The 12,029-nt window shown below is 41.9% G+C and overlaps 2 protein-coding genes across 2 annotated transcripts in view; both read right to left on the bottom strand.

Moving 5' to 3' along the window:
* Positions 1-2,247, bottom strand: part of SLC30A9 (solute carrier family 30 member 9) — a 109,182-nt gene extending 106,935 nt beyond the window's left edge. The window contains exon 1 of the mRNA XM_017854767.1: positions 1,959-2,247. Coding sequence (XP_017710256.1) covers positions 1,959-2,070 — 112 coding nt within the window. The 5' untranslated portion in view covers positions 2,071-2,247. The remainder of the gene's footprint in view (positions 1-1,958) is intronic.
* A 4,066-nt stretch (positions 2,248-6,313) lies between these two features.
* Positions 6,314-11,314, bottom strand: DCAF4L1 (DDB1 and CUL4 associated factor 4 like 1). The gene has a single exon (XM_017854756.1). It carries the CDS (start codon positions 11,029-11,031, stop codon positions 9,841-9,843), a length of 1,191 nt encoding a protein of 396 aa, XP_017710245.1. The 5' UTR covers positions 11,032-11,314; the 3' UTR covers positions 6,314-9,840.
* Positions 11,315-12,029: the final 715 nt, after the last annotated feature.

The raw sequence follows: 12,029 nt of genomic DNA, 5'->3' as shown, positions 1-12,029 counted from the left end.
GCGCCCGGCGCCCCTACTAAGCATTTTAAGTGTGAAAAAACATTTTAATTTTTTGTAGTAATAAACATTCCAAACAACTTTGCAAAGTCATTTTGACCACTAAGATAGGTAATAATTATCTGTGTTTCACAGACAGATGAGACAAAGAATACATAATTTTCAACATGATGACGGCTACACAGAAGAGGGATTACAAATTACACTGTTTCTACTCCTTTTTGTCAACACTTAAAGGGCAGTTTAGACTAAATTTAACAGCCACTGTAATTTCAGTGTAAAATGCCAAAATTGCTTGGTCAATAGAAACAACTGTGCTAAAAACTTACTTGGGCATTCTGGAGATTATTCATTTTATTTTCTTTCTTTTCTTTTTTTTTTTTTTTGAGACAGGGTCTCACTCTGTCACCCAGGCTAGAGTGCACAGGCATGCTTAAGGCTCACTGCAGCCTCAACTTCCTGGGCTCAAGCGATCCTCCCACCTCTGCCTCCTGAGTACAGGCTAGGATTACAGGCACGTGTCACCAAACCAGGCTAATTTTCTGTAGAGAGGCGGTTTTGCCATGTTGCCCGGGCTGGTCTGAACTCCTGGGCTGAAGCGATCCACCACCTCAGCGTGCTAAGGTTTACAATCCTCCTGAGGATTACAAGCATGAGCCACTGCACCCAGCCGACGATTCATTTTGTCCACAAGAGAAGTTGCCAATATGGAAAAACTCAACAGTTAGACTTTTCTATCACTACCAAAAAACCCTGGGAATAGTGCTGTTAAAATTTATCCGTTTGAAATTTTAAGAGTCAGCTTTTACATTTATTGCAAATAAAAGATACGAATATATTCTAATTTATATGCACAGCACAGTTATTATAGCTTATAATACATAAAATCTCGAATGACTGCAATTTCCAACTTCTTTCAGGAGGTCACAAACATGCTACGGGTTTTTTCAAACATGATATGTTTTTAGAGACAGGTCTCACTATATTGCCCAGGCTAGCCTAGAACTACTGGGCTCAAAAGATCTGCCTGCCTCAGCCTCCCCAGTAGCTGGACTACAGGAGCGCACCACCACGCATGGCTTCAAACATGAATGTTTCGGTAAATACTCTCTGCATCCTAAGAATGGAGGGATTAGATTAAGGGTGGACTTAGTTCTGTCTTCTCCCTCAGAGTTCCTATCAGTTCTCAGTGTCAAGCAATGTGTGTCAAGCTACGGCAAAAAGGAAGGTAAGCCTGATTAGAAGTTCAATGTTATTTTGGAAACTCTTAAACCATTTAAATTTGAGTCAGAAAAGAATGTTGAAAGAGATGAAAATTCTCTTCAACCACCTTTTTTTCTGGGTTACAACTGACACCTTTTCACCAAAAAGACTGCTCAGCCGAACTGAAGAGTTCCTTTGTTTTTCGGCCCCAAACTGGGTTCATTCAATGATCGTCGGATACTTTCGTACTTCTTCCGAAAGATCCGTATTGAGTAGCACTCCTCCTTCCTTTTAGAAAATTTAAGAAAATAAGTTGGGAGTATAAGAAAAAGAACAGGCCAAGAAAATCTCAACCTAGGATTAAATAAATGAAGGTGCACTGGAAAGCTCCAAAGACCCTGGAACTTTGCGGAGTCCGCATATCCAACCGCGGAGGTGAGTCACCGCGGGACACCGCGATGCTCACGTAACATTTTCTTTGGTAAAAAGCAGTAGGCTTCAGAGGTTCAATCCGGCCCGCGAGATGCCCACAAGTTCCCGCGGGGGGCATGCTAGGGCTGCAGGAGGCATCAGAGTCAGGGAGACCTGTCAGGACACCCGCGGGCTGCGCAGGGTGAACTGGAAAGGCGGAGGCCGGAAAGGAAGGTTCTGAGGTTGGCGAAAGGCAAGCGGGGGACCTGCCCCAGGCGAGGCGCCGAACCCATCCTGGCCCTCCAATTCGGCTTCTACGGAGCCAGCGGCCAGCGCGGGACACTCACCCTGGCGGTCGCTGGGGCCACGGGCCGCCGCCCTGCATCGCAGACGGAGCCGGCACAAGGAGGACCAGCTACATCTGTGGGCCGCGACGGCGGCGGCCAAGCCCGGTAACATCCTGGCGGGGCAGAGTCCCCTACTCGGACACCGCCTCCTGCCTCTGCGCCGCCACCGACACCGACTGACTCCATAGACCGTACATCAGCGAACACTGATATCTTCGCCGCCACAGGCTGCCTCAGTGACGCGGAAACGGCGGCGTCATTTAGCGACGCCTGCCGTGAAGCAGCGGAAGTGACGTAACGCGTTGAACACCAATAAGGAGGCCTTCCCTCCCAGGGACCCAGACCCCCAAAGAGGGGAGGGCGTGGCCGCAGGGGAAATTAGGTGTCCGCCGTCTTCTTTTGCACCTGTACTTTTGCGCTTGCTTGGAAATCATCACGTAAACTGTTTACATCTTGGTCAGCCAGGAAAGCTGTCCTTTGGGAGTTCTGTCTACTTATTCCTTTTTTCTGGACTCGAAGCCGGGACCATGGTTTCGGAAATGGGAGGAAAGATGGGAAGGATGGACGCAGGTTTTCTGAGCCTCTCTACCTAGAGCCTGCCAGGATAAACTCAAGTTGGAGCCAACATGTCCAGTAATCTCCGAACCTCTGCTACGTACATCGTTCTCCTTGTTAACACCAGTGTGTATCCAGTATCATAAAGGCAAATACACACTTCGGAATCAGCTACTTGCCCTACTAATCTGTGAACCTCAGATTTTTGCCTGTAACTTATTATAATAAGAGGTTTTATATGTTCATGACATGTTAGGGTAAACGGAGGTATGGAGACTTCGAAACAGTCTGGTCCCAGGGAGAAAGAAAGAAAGTATCCACGTTAACTGTTTCTCTCTGCCATGCTCATTCAGCTCTTACCTCAAACTCAAGAGAGGCCTTCCTTGACCACCCTAGCTATGGTAGGCCTGGTCATTCTCTACCCCGCTGTCCTATATAATTTTCTTCAAAATGCTTATCACTATTTGAGATTATGTGTTTTTTGTTTTTGTTTTTTGTCTATTTTGTGTCCTAGAATAGAAAATAAGCATCATGATGCTGTAATCTTGTCTATTTTGTACATGGCTGTATAAAGAGGCTAAAACAATGCCTGGCAAAAATAAATTGAATGGAATGTATGGTGGTTTGTTTTAAAGTTAATCTGAGTCGCCTATCTATATTACTGCAAAATAACTATCTCAGGGGGAAATTTAGTATGTCCTTAATTTTAAAAAAACAACAAGTCTTTTATACTAATTAAGTATAACCAAATGAGGAAAGTGAAGAAATTATCGTAAGAATGGTAAGCAAATTTAATTTCCTATGACAAACATAACTTAAAATATTCAGTGGACAAACATTATAAAAAGATGTCCCATAAATGTAGGCTCAGTATTACTAAAAGTCTGAATATTACTGGAAAGTTACTTTCCCTTTCTTGTAATAGATTTTAATAGAAATTCAACATTATGAAGTAAAAATACATAAAAGCTTACCTCTTATTTTATGGTAACTGTGTGCAGACATCTATTAACTTTTATGGATAATTATTTTTGAACAAAACTAATCTCATATTTTGGATTCTTAAAATGGCTCTGGTTTCAACTGTCATTTTAGGCAAGCCTGATCAGAACTTCTCAGGTTTTATTTTTAATTTGTAGGATAGGATTATTTTTGTTTACCTGTATGTTCTAATCATTTTTAGAAGAAAATGTTTCTTTTGTGATACAAAACTTTTTTAAAAAAATACATTTTGTGCAGAGTTCTTAATTTCCATAATGGCCCACCTGATGTGTAAAATATAATGTTGGTGGCACAGTAAAATTTCACCATGTGTTAATTTTTTCCTGTCCTTCTTTTTCCTGGTATAGTTGAGGTGTAACTTGACTTAGACACTACTATTTGTTGTAAACCACCAGTACCCTTGATTTGCCAAATAAGTTTGAAGAACAAAGTGTATCATTCTGTGTTACCTTGTTTAACCTTCACATTGCTGTGTCACATAATAAAGCCTTAACAGACTTGGATTAAAATAACTCTGCAGTTGTCTTGGTATTTATACCTACATATCATTATATACTTATCCTTTTGGAAAGTCTTTGAAACTTCCCCAAGTGCTAAAACTTAAGATAATGTCAGTTTTAGAGTTCCTCAGGGGAATTTCCTTTGACCCTAAATCCCATCCTTACCAAGAGACTTTGCTTTTATGCTCCATTTGAGACACATTCAGCGTTGCCTATACAAAACAGGTAAGATTCTAGTATCATAGGGCTTATTTTCTATTGGAAGAGGCAGCAAATTTATAAATGAACATATTGATAATTTAAAACAGTAATAGCAACGGTAGTAATATTAATCATTTACTAATTGCCAGGCCCTCTATGTACACTGTCTGATTCATAATACCTTAAATAAGTTATAGATAGATGGAGAAACCAAGGCACAAAGATCTTGCTCTTAAACACCACTCTTTCTAAGTCAGTGGGTACTTGCCTTTGGAAGAAAATGTGAGGTCTTCTCAAAAGACTCGAATGAAAATGTGGTGTTTCTATTTTTTTTTTTTCTGGGATGTACGTTAAAAGAGAATTTCCCCAGATATTTTTTACATCATTTTATGTGATCAACGTGGTGTAAAATTGTCTGAGTTTCATGAGGATTCATGATATAAATAGATGCCTAAATATAGGGCACTTTATTAAGTCAGATAGAAATAGAAGTAGGAAAGGAGTGAAGTGTCATTTGATTATTACCATATACCATGATTCCTGCAAGGTTTTCCATTAACTCTGAAGAAGTTCCAGCATCTTTCAGAAATTTGCTTGTGCAATTGAGCTGACTACTATTCCTTGGTTTCATCCTGTCTATAGCTTTGAGAAAATAATTCTGATCTTGAGATAAACTTGGCTGGTTATCTGGAAAACTGACTTAGATAATCCATTACAAAATAAAGTAAGTGGCTCTATCATGAGGCTTACCAAGAACACAAGTTTAATTTTGAACACACACATATTTGTTGTCATCATGTTTTGGGGATTTTTTTCTTTGCCTCTAGGAGTGGGGAAGGAGGGAGCTTGCCCACCTGAACACTTCAATAAGAAAATGGCCCAGTCTGGCCACCATGGCAAAACTTTTCTCTACTAAAATACAAAAATCAACTGAGCGTAGTGGTGCACACCTGTAATCCCAGCTACTCAGGAGGCTGAGGCACAAGAATCACTTGAACCCAGCACACGGGGGTTGCAGTGAGCTGAGATTATACCACTGCACTCCAAGGTGGGCGACAAAGTGAGACTCTGTTTCGGGAAAAAAAAAAAAAAAAAAAAAAAAAAAAACAAGAAAGAAAATGGCTTATAGCCAGGTGCTGGTGACTCATGCCTGTAAATGCCAGCACTTTGGGAGGCTAAGGCAAGAGGCCAGAAGTTTAAGACCAGCCTGGGCAACACGATGAGATCCCATCTGTACCAAACAAAAAAAAAAAACAAAACAAAACACAAAACAGAAGTGGCTTATACATGGGTAAAAAGAATTATCTGGTCAAACCCTCTCTCTCCTATACAACAATAGTCAGAAGCAATAAGGGTCTGCACAGACACATTTGGCCTGTAAACGCAAAAATGCAAAAGAAATGAAACATGCAGTTGATATGGTTTCTGACCAGGTTGCTAATCCTCATCTCCATTTTTCAGAGAGGTGAAAGGTTTTCCACAGTTCACTTAGCAAGAATGTCATAGAAGATGGAATCAGACTCAGGTCCTCTAACTCCAAATCAATTTACATGGCCAAGTGAGCACTGTAGAGAAGGAAGGAGTGGCTTGTTCTTACAGGTGTTCCCTCTGACATTATCCTATGAAATTACTTGTGGGATTTTTTTTATCACAATTATCTTGTCAAACAGCCATTTAGTATTCCACTACCATTAAACTTAGGTTCACTCTTTGCCACTTTCATCCAAGAAAAGGAGAATGATTTCTCCAATGATAACTGTATTCCTGGATCGTAGCTCTCATTCAACACTTCTTAGCTTCTCCAGTAAAAGCTCCTGCAATTTACCTGGTGTGGTGAAGAAAAAATTACATATACACACATGCACACACACCTTTTCCTCAGAGGGTAGTGAACAAGATTCAGATTACAGCTGGAATAATTGAGTTATTAAATACTCCTGGAAACAAGAGACTGACTGACTGGTAACCTTTATCCTTGAGAGGAATTAAGCTGAGACAGAGCATGGAGATGTAATACTTTTAGAGAGGGTAATATTTGTGAAGAGTCAATTCTTTCCCCAAAGCCACAGGTGGAGGCAGCAAGAGAAAGTCTTACTAGGTTTTTTAAAATTTAACTTTTTATTGAAGTCTAATACACAGAAGAAAACACATAAAGCCACAGCTGTAAGAATTATCACTAGTGAACAAAAACTGTGTAGCCACTACCCCACTATACAGCAGATGCACCTGACAGCAGTAACAACCATACTCTGAGAATGACCCTGTGATCTAAAATGAGTGTGTGCTCAGAATCACAAATTAACGAATCAGGAGTGACTAACCCTGAGTTTCACTCCTTATCTATGCAGGACATCTGAACCCCCAGCGCATCCCTTACAACACAGGCAATACAGGGGATCAAGGTCCTTTGCTTTGGGTTAAATGGAGGTTGCTAGGTGGAGTGTGCTAAACGAAAATGCTATATAAACTGCATGCTTTTTACAAACAGTAGTGGTTCTTCCGTTCAGCCTACCACCACTGGACCATCCCTATATATAAGTTTCCCCAATAAACCCAAGTCTTGTTCACTGTCTACACGCCTTCTTTGGCCTCTCGGACACAGTGCCATTCCTACTGGAGTCACCAGGGGTCTGGCATGACACCAGCATTGCTAGCTTCCTAGAATCCTCTTCTGGTCACTACTCTTCTACCCTGCAAGTATACCATTAATCCTGCTTCTAAGAACATAGATTAATTTTGTCTGTTTAGGGACTTTATGTGCATTAATTGTACAGTATGTGCTCTTTTGTGTTTGGCATCTTTATTTCAACATTACGTTTGTGGGATTTGTCCATACTGCTATGTTCATTCTTACTGCAAAAAGGATTCCATTGTGTTAATATCCCACAATTTATCCATTCTACTATTAATGAACATTTGGGTAGTTTCCAGTTGGGGCTATTAACAAATTATGGTGGACACAGGTATGCATTTCTGATGAATATATTCCTAGGACTGAAATTACTGGGTCATAGAGCATGCAAACTCCTAGCTTTAGCAATTACTAACTTTTCCAAGTGCTTGTACCAGTATACACTCTCAATAGTATATGAAAGTTCTATTTGCTCACAACTGCACCAACATTTGCTTCTCTTTTTTTAACTCCCAATGTCACTCCACCTGATCTATTTTATTTTAACCATTATAGTGAAAGTGGTGTGGCACTGTCATTTTAATTTGCATTTCCTTGAGAATAAACGAAGTTGGATGCCTTTTCAAATGTATATTAGCCATTTGGATCTCCTCTTTTTCTCCTATTCAAGACTATTGCCTACCTTTCTTTTAGGTATCTGTGCTTTTTGTACTGATTTCTTTCTTTTATTTTCTGCATTTGTTTTCTTTGCAAATGAGGAAAAACAGTTTATCAAGTTATGTAGTCATTTTTTTTCAATTGCCAAAGAAATGACATATCACTATCAGACATATGTATGTGTGTGTATATATATATACCTGCAGCTAGTTCTTACTGAATAATTACAATGTCTTTTTTTCATTGTTTTTTTTTTGTTTTATTTTGAATGCTTACAATGTAAAAGGGACAACGTATATATCCTTTAACCCTGTATCTACTTTATCATTTAGTTTTATTGTCTAAGACATTTTACACTGAAGAAACAACAAGAAGTAAAGCTTACACAATTTCTCATGTCACATATCAAGTTAGTATCAAAAACTGACTGAAAGGATTCCAAAAATCTGTGCCTAACCACACTCCCCATATCTTCTGTATTGATCTACTCATCTTCTATCAATATGTAATTACATTATTAACCTCATCTAGGTCATATAAAGCACATCTATCCCATCTACTTTAATTCTATGTATTGAAGTCACCAAATTTGTAATACCAGCCGTGACATGACCACAGATCTACAGAACACTTTGTATCTCCAATTGGAGGTTTAGTAGATGTCTAAAACTCAGCATCATTCCCTTCACCTAAAGTTTTTTTCTCCTCATCCTCCCTAGGTTAGTAAACAACACCATCATCTACCAGTTCTAAAGTTAACAAAAAAACCTGCCATCCTCAGAGCTTGCAGTGAGCCGAGATCGCACCACTGCACTCCAGCCTGGGCGACAGAGCGAGACTCCGTCTCCAAAAAAACAAAAAAAAACAAAAAAAATTGCTGCCATCCTTTATTCTTTCACTTTCTAGTTTACTTTCATCAGCAAGTCTTACCAATAATACTACCTTCGAATGATCTTCCAATACAATCATTTCTGATCATTTCTACTTCTCACATGCAGGTCCAAGGGATCACTGTCCCTTGCCTGACTAACTACAATAGTGTCCTAATTGCTTTCTTATTTTTATTTTTTGAAGAATAACATATATACAGTAAACTATAAAAATGTGAAGCATATAGCTATATGAATTATGTATTTATCAAGTGTCAAGATAAAGAAAACTCAGCATTCCTAAAGCTTCCCCATGTCACTTCTCAAGCATCCTAAAAATAAAAAGAAAAAAAATCCTTTCTTTCTACAGAGGTACCTACTATTTTACCGTTAATCACCATAGACAAGTTTTTACTGCTTTTGAACTTTAGAATTGAACCATACAGTTTGTACTCATTGCTACCTAATTTCAATCACCATGTTAATCACCATGTTGAGATTGGTCCATACTCTTTCACATAGCAAGTGTGCCTTATTTTCTATTATTATGCAGTATCCATCCAATTGTATGATTATAGCACGAATTTTAGCATTTTGGAAATTCAGATCATTTCCAGGCTTTGGCTATTAAGAAGTAGCAGCTAACATTATTACATGTTTTTTTCTTCCTTCCTTGGTAGAAAACAGGCTCTTTAACATTTTTAATAAACCTCTCACAAACTGCTGCTCCTAGATTACAAAAAGTCAAAGCCAATTCCTTGAATCTGAACTTCAAGTCACCATAATAGAAACCGGAGCTGCTGCACCTTACATTCTGAAAGGTACCTCAACAAAAGCCCAGTAAGGACTCTTTAAAACTTCTCGTATTTAAGAAGATCCCTCTTTCCTTCCAATGCCTATGGACAATAATAAAAGGAGAATCTTAAGGGATCTCCTACTGAGTTTGAGAAATTTAATGATTCCAAACTGCAGCCTTAAATATTTCTGTAGAGACTCCAAGAAATTATCTCTCCCTTGTCTCCACTCCCACTGGCTTCCTCAAGCACAGATGCCTGGGACCCTGTATGACTAGTCAGTATTACCAGTACCATCATTATGCTTCTCTAAAGGGCTACTAGTGAAAGAAGCTGCTTTAATTTATTTTAGTTTTTACCAATCTTCAGTCCTTAGAAAAGTCTTATTAAAAAAAAAAAAAGGGTGGGGGAGGTGGTTAACTGTTCTAAGGCATTCAACAAGAGAAAATAGGTATCTTTTATGAAAAGGACTTTCAAGTTAAGTCCACAGTTTAACTGAAATAACTTTACGGAAAGTCTCCACATAAAACTCTTAACACCTTACCCCTGGCAGCCGGATGGATGGGATCTATATATATCACGTCTCTTAAAATGCTCTCACAGAAACGGTAATAACATACTCTTAACTTCCTTAAGTCAAATCCACATTCGGCCGCGCTGCAACCTGCAGATTTAGCTGAAGGGGAAACAATAAAGGTCCTGCCGGACAGCCATGAGCAGCCCTGGTGCTGCTCCCCGGTTGCCCCCGAGCCGAGAAGCGAAGGCCACGCTGGGAATGTCGTCCTCGGAGGCAGAGTACGGGGAAGGGATGGTTCTGAGCAGGTGGGCATCATGGAGGCTCCAGATTCTCGTGTAGCAGTCCTGGCCCACTGCCACCACGATTCCCTCTTCCTCGTGCACATGCAGGGGCAGATAGGCGGACTCATTCACGTGACCTTCGTACTGCCTTATACATTTAGTGGCCCTCAGATCCCACAGCTTGATCTTTCCAGTCATGTCTGACGCCATCAGGCATTGCTCTTCTTGGAGGATTTGCACAGAGGTCACTGCAGAGTCATGGAACAGGCGAGTGGCCCTGCACCCCTTGCCTCGATTTCTACAACGCAGATCAATGGCAAAGATCTCCCCGGAGCGACAGCCATTAAACAGCAAAGGAGCCGTACTAGCAAACTGCTGGGCCAAGACATCACTGCTGGCACTAAATGACTGCTGGTGTCCCGTCGCCACGTTGGTCAACAGGACCTGCTGAGACAAGCCTGCACTAAAGCAGTGATATGCCCGGGTGTTGAGGGACCAGGCACAGGACCAGGCCTCAGGGATCTGGAAACTGCAGAGCATGCCAGGCTGGTTTCCTCTTGTGTGAACACTTAAGAATCGCGACGCTGGGAGCAGCACCGCACAGCTTGGAGCATCTGTAATTCCCTCGAAGCACAGCAGAATGTGAGAGTCCAACTGGTTCAGCGAGGCCCAGCACAGGGACTTCACCTTCCGGTTGGGGACGTAGAGGTTTCTGAGCACGTACACGTGGAATGAAGGGATCTTCAGAGTTCGCAGGCTGATAATGCCGTACTTGGAGCCTTCGACTTCAACCTGGTTCACTACGAAGAGCTGGTCGCTGTTGGTACTCGCCAGAATGAAGTTAAATCGGTCGGTCGCCAAAGAGGAGGGATCCAAGCTCCGAATCTGGATATTTTTCCTCTCCATGCAGCTCACACGCAGCTCGTTGGCTAAACGGGAGTAACTGGTGACGCTGAGGAAACCTAGCTGGCTTTTTCGGAGCATGGAAGATGCATTAAATCCCATTCTGGCTACCTTTTTCTGCTTGGCCTCTTCCTCGAGGAGTCGCAGCCTTTCAGCCTCCATTTCTTCCTACGGGCTGTTGCTCGTGACAGGAAATTCTGCAGGATGTTCTTCTCCGTGACAGGAAGTTCCGTCCAGGCGTGAACGGAAGTGTTGCTAATTTTCATCCTCCGTATTCTGGGAGCAAGTCCTTTGTCGCAGATGTGTATTGCAAATCTCTTTTCCTACTCTGTGGGTTATCGTATTCTCTCAGTGGCGTCTTGATGAAAGTTCTTGATGTTAAATTTGTTCCTTTCTCTTTTTGAGACAGGGTCTTGCTCTTTCACCCAGGCTGGAGTCCAGTGGCCCAACCACGACTCACTGCAGCCTGGAACTCCTGGGCTCAAGTGATTCTCCTACTTCTGCCCTACGTAGCTGGGACTATGGGTTCAAGACACCACGCCTGGCTAATTTTTTTGTAAAGATGAGGTCTCCTTGCGTTGCCGATGCTGGTCTGGAACTCGAGCTCGAGCAGCCTGTCCGCCTCAGCCTCCCAAAGTGCTGGGATTACAAGCATGAGCCCACCGCGCCCTGCCTGTATTTCTTAATTTTTTATTTTTTATTTTAAGATGGAGTCTCGCTGTGTCACCCAGGCTGGAGTACAGTGGCGCGATCTCGGCTCACTGCAAGTTCCGCCTTCCGCATTCACGCCATTCTCCTGCCTCAGCCTCCCGAGTGGCTGGGACTACAGGTGCCCGCCACCATGCCTGGTTAATGTGTTTATATTTTTAGTAGAGACGGGGTTTCACCATATTAGGTAGGATGGTCTCAATCTCCTGACCTCGTGATCCGCTCGCCTCAGCCTCCTAAAGTGCTGGGATTACAGGCTGAGCCACCGCGCCCGGCCGCCTGTATTTTTAAAATACAGTTAGAGACCAGACTGGGCAGCGTGGTGAAACTTTGTCTCTGAAAAAGTACAAAATTAGGACGGGCGCAGTGGCTCACGCCTGTAACCCCAGCACTTTGGGAGGCCAAGGCAGGTGGATCACGAGGTCAGGAGATCAAGACCATCCTGGCTAACA

Source organism: Rhinopithecus bieti, unplaced genomic scaffold, assembly GCF_001698545.2.
Source record: "Rhinopithecus bieti isolate Rb0 unplaced genomic scaffold, ASM169854v2 scaffold_2339, whole genome shotgun sequence".
In the NCBI taxonomy this organism is placed as follows: domain Eukaryota; kingdom Metazoa; phylum Chordata; class Mammalia; order Primates; family Cercopithecidae; genus Rhinopithecus; species Rhinopithecus bieti.
This window is presented reverse-complemented; position numbering and strand designations above follow the sequence as displayed.

Bases quoted from the DNA above. Each gene is read 5' to 3' on its own strand.
- DCAF4L1 (XM_017854756.1), bottom strand. From the start codon at position 11,031: ATGGAGGCTGAAAGGCTGCGACTCCTCGAGGAAGAGGCCAAGCAGAAA.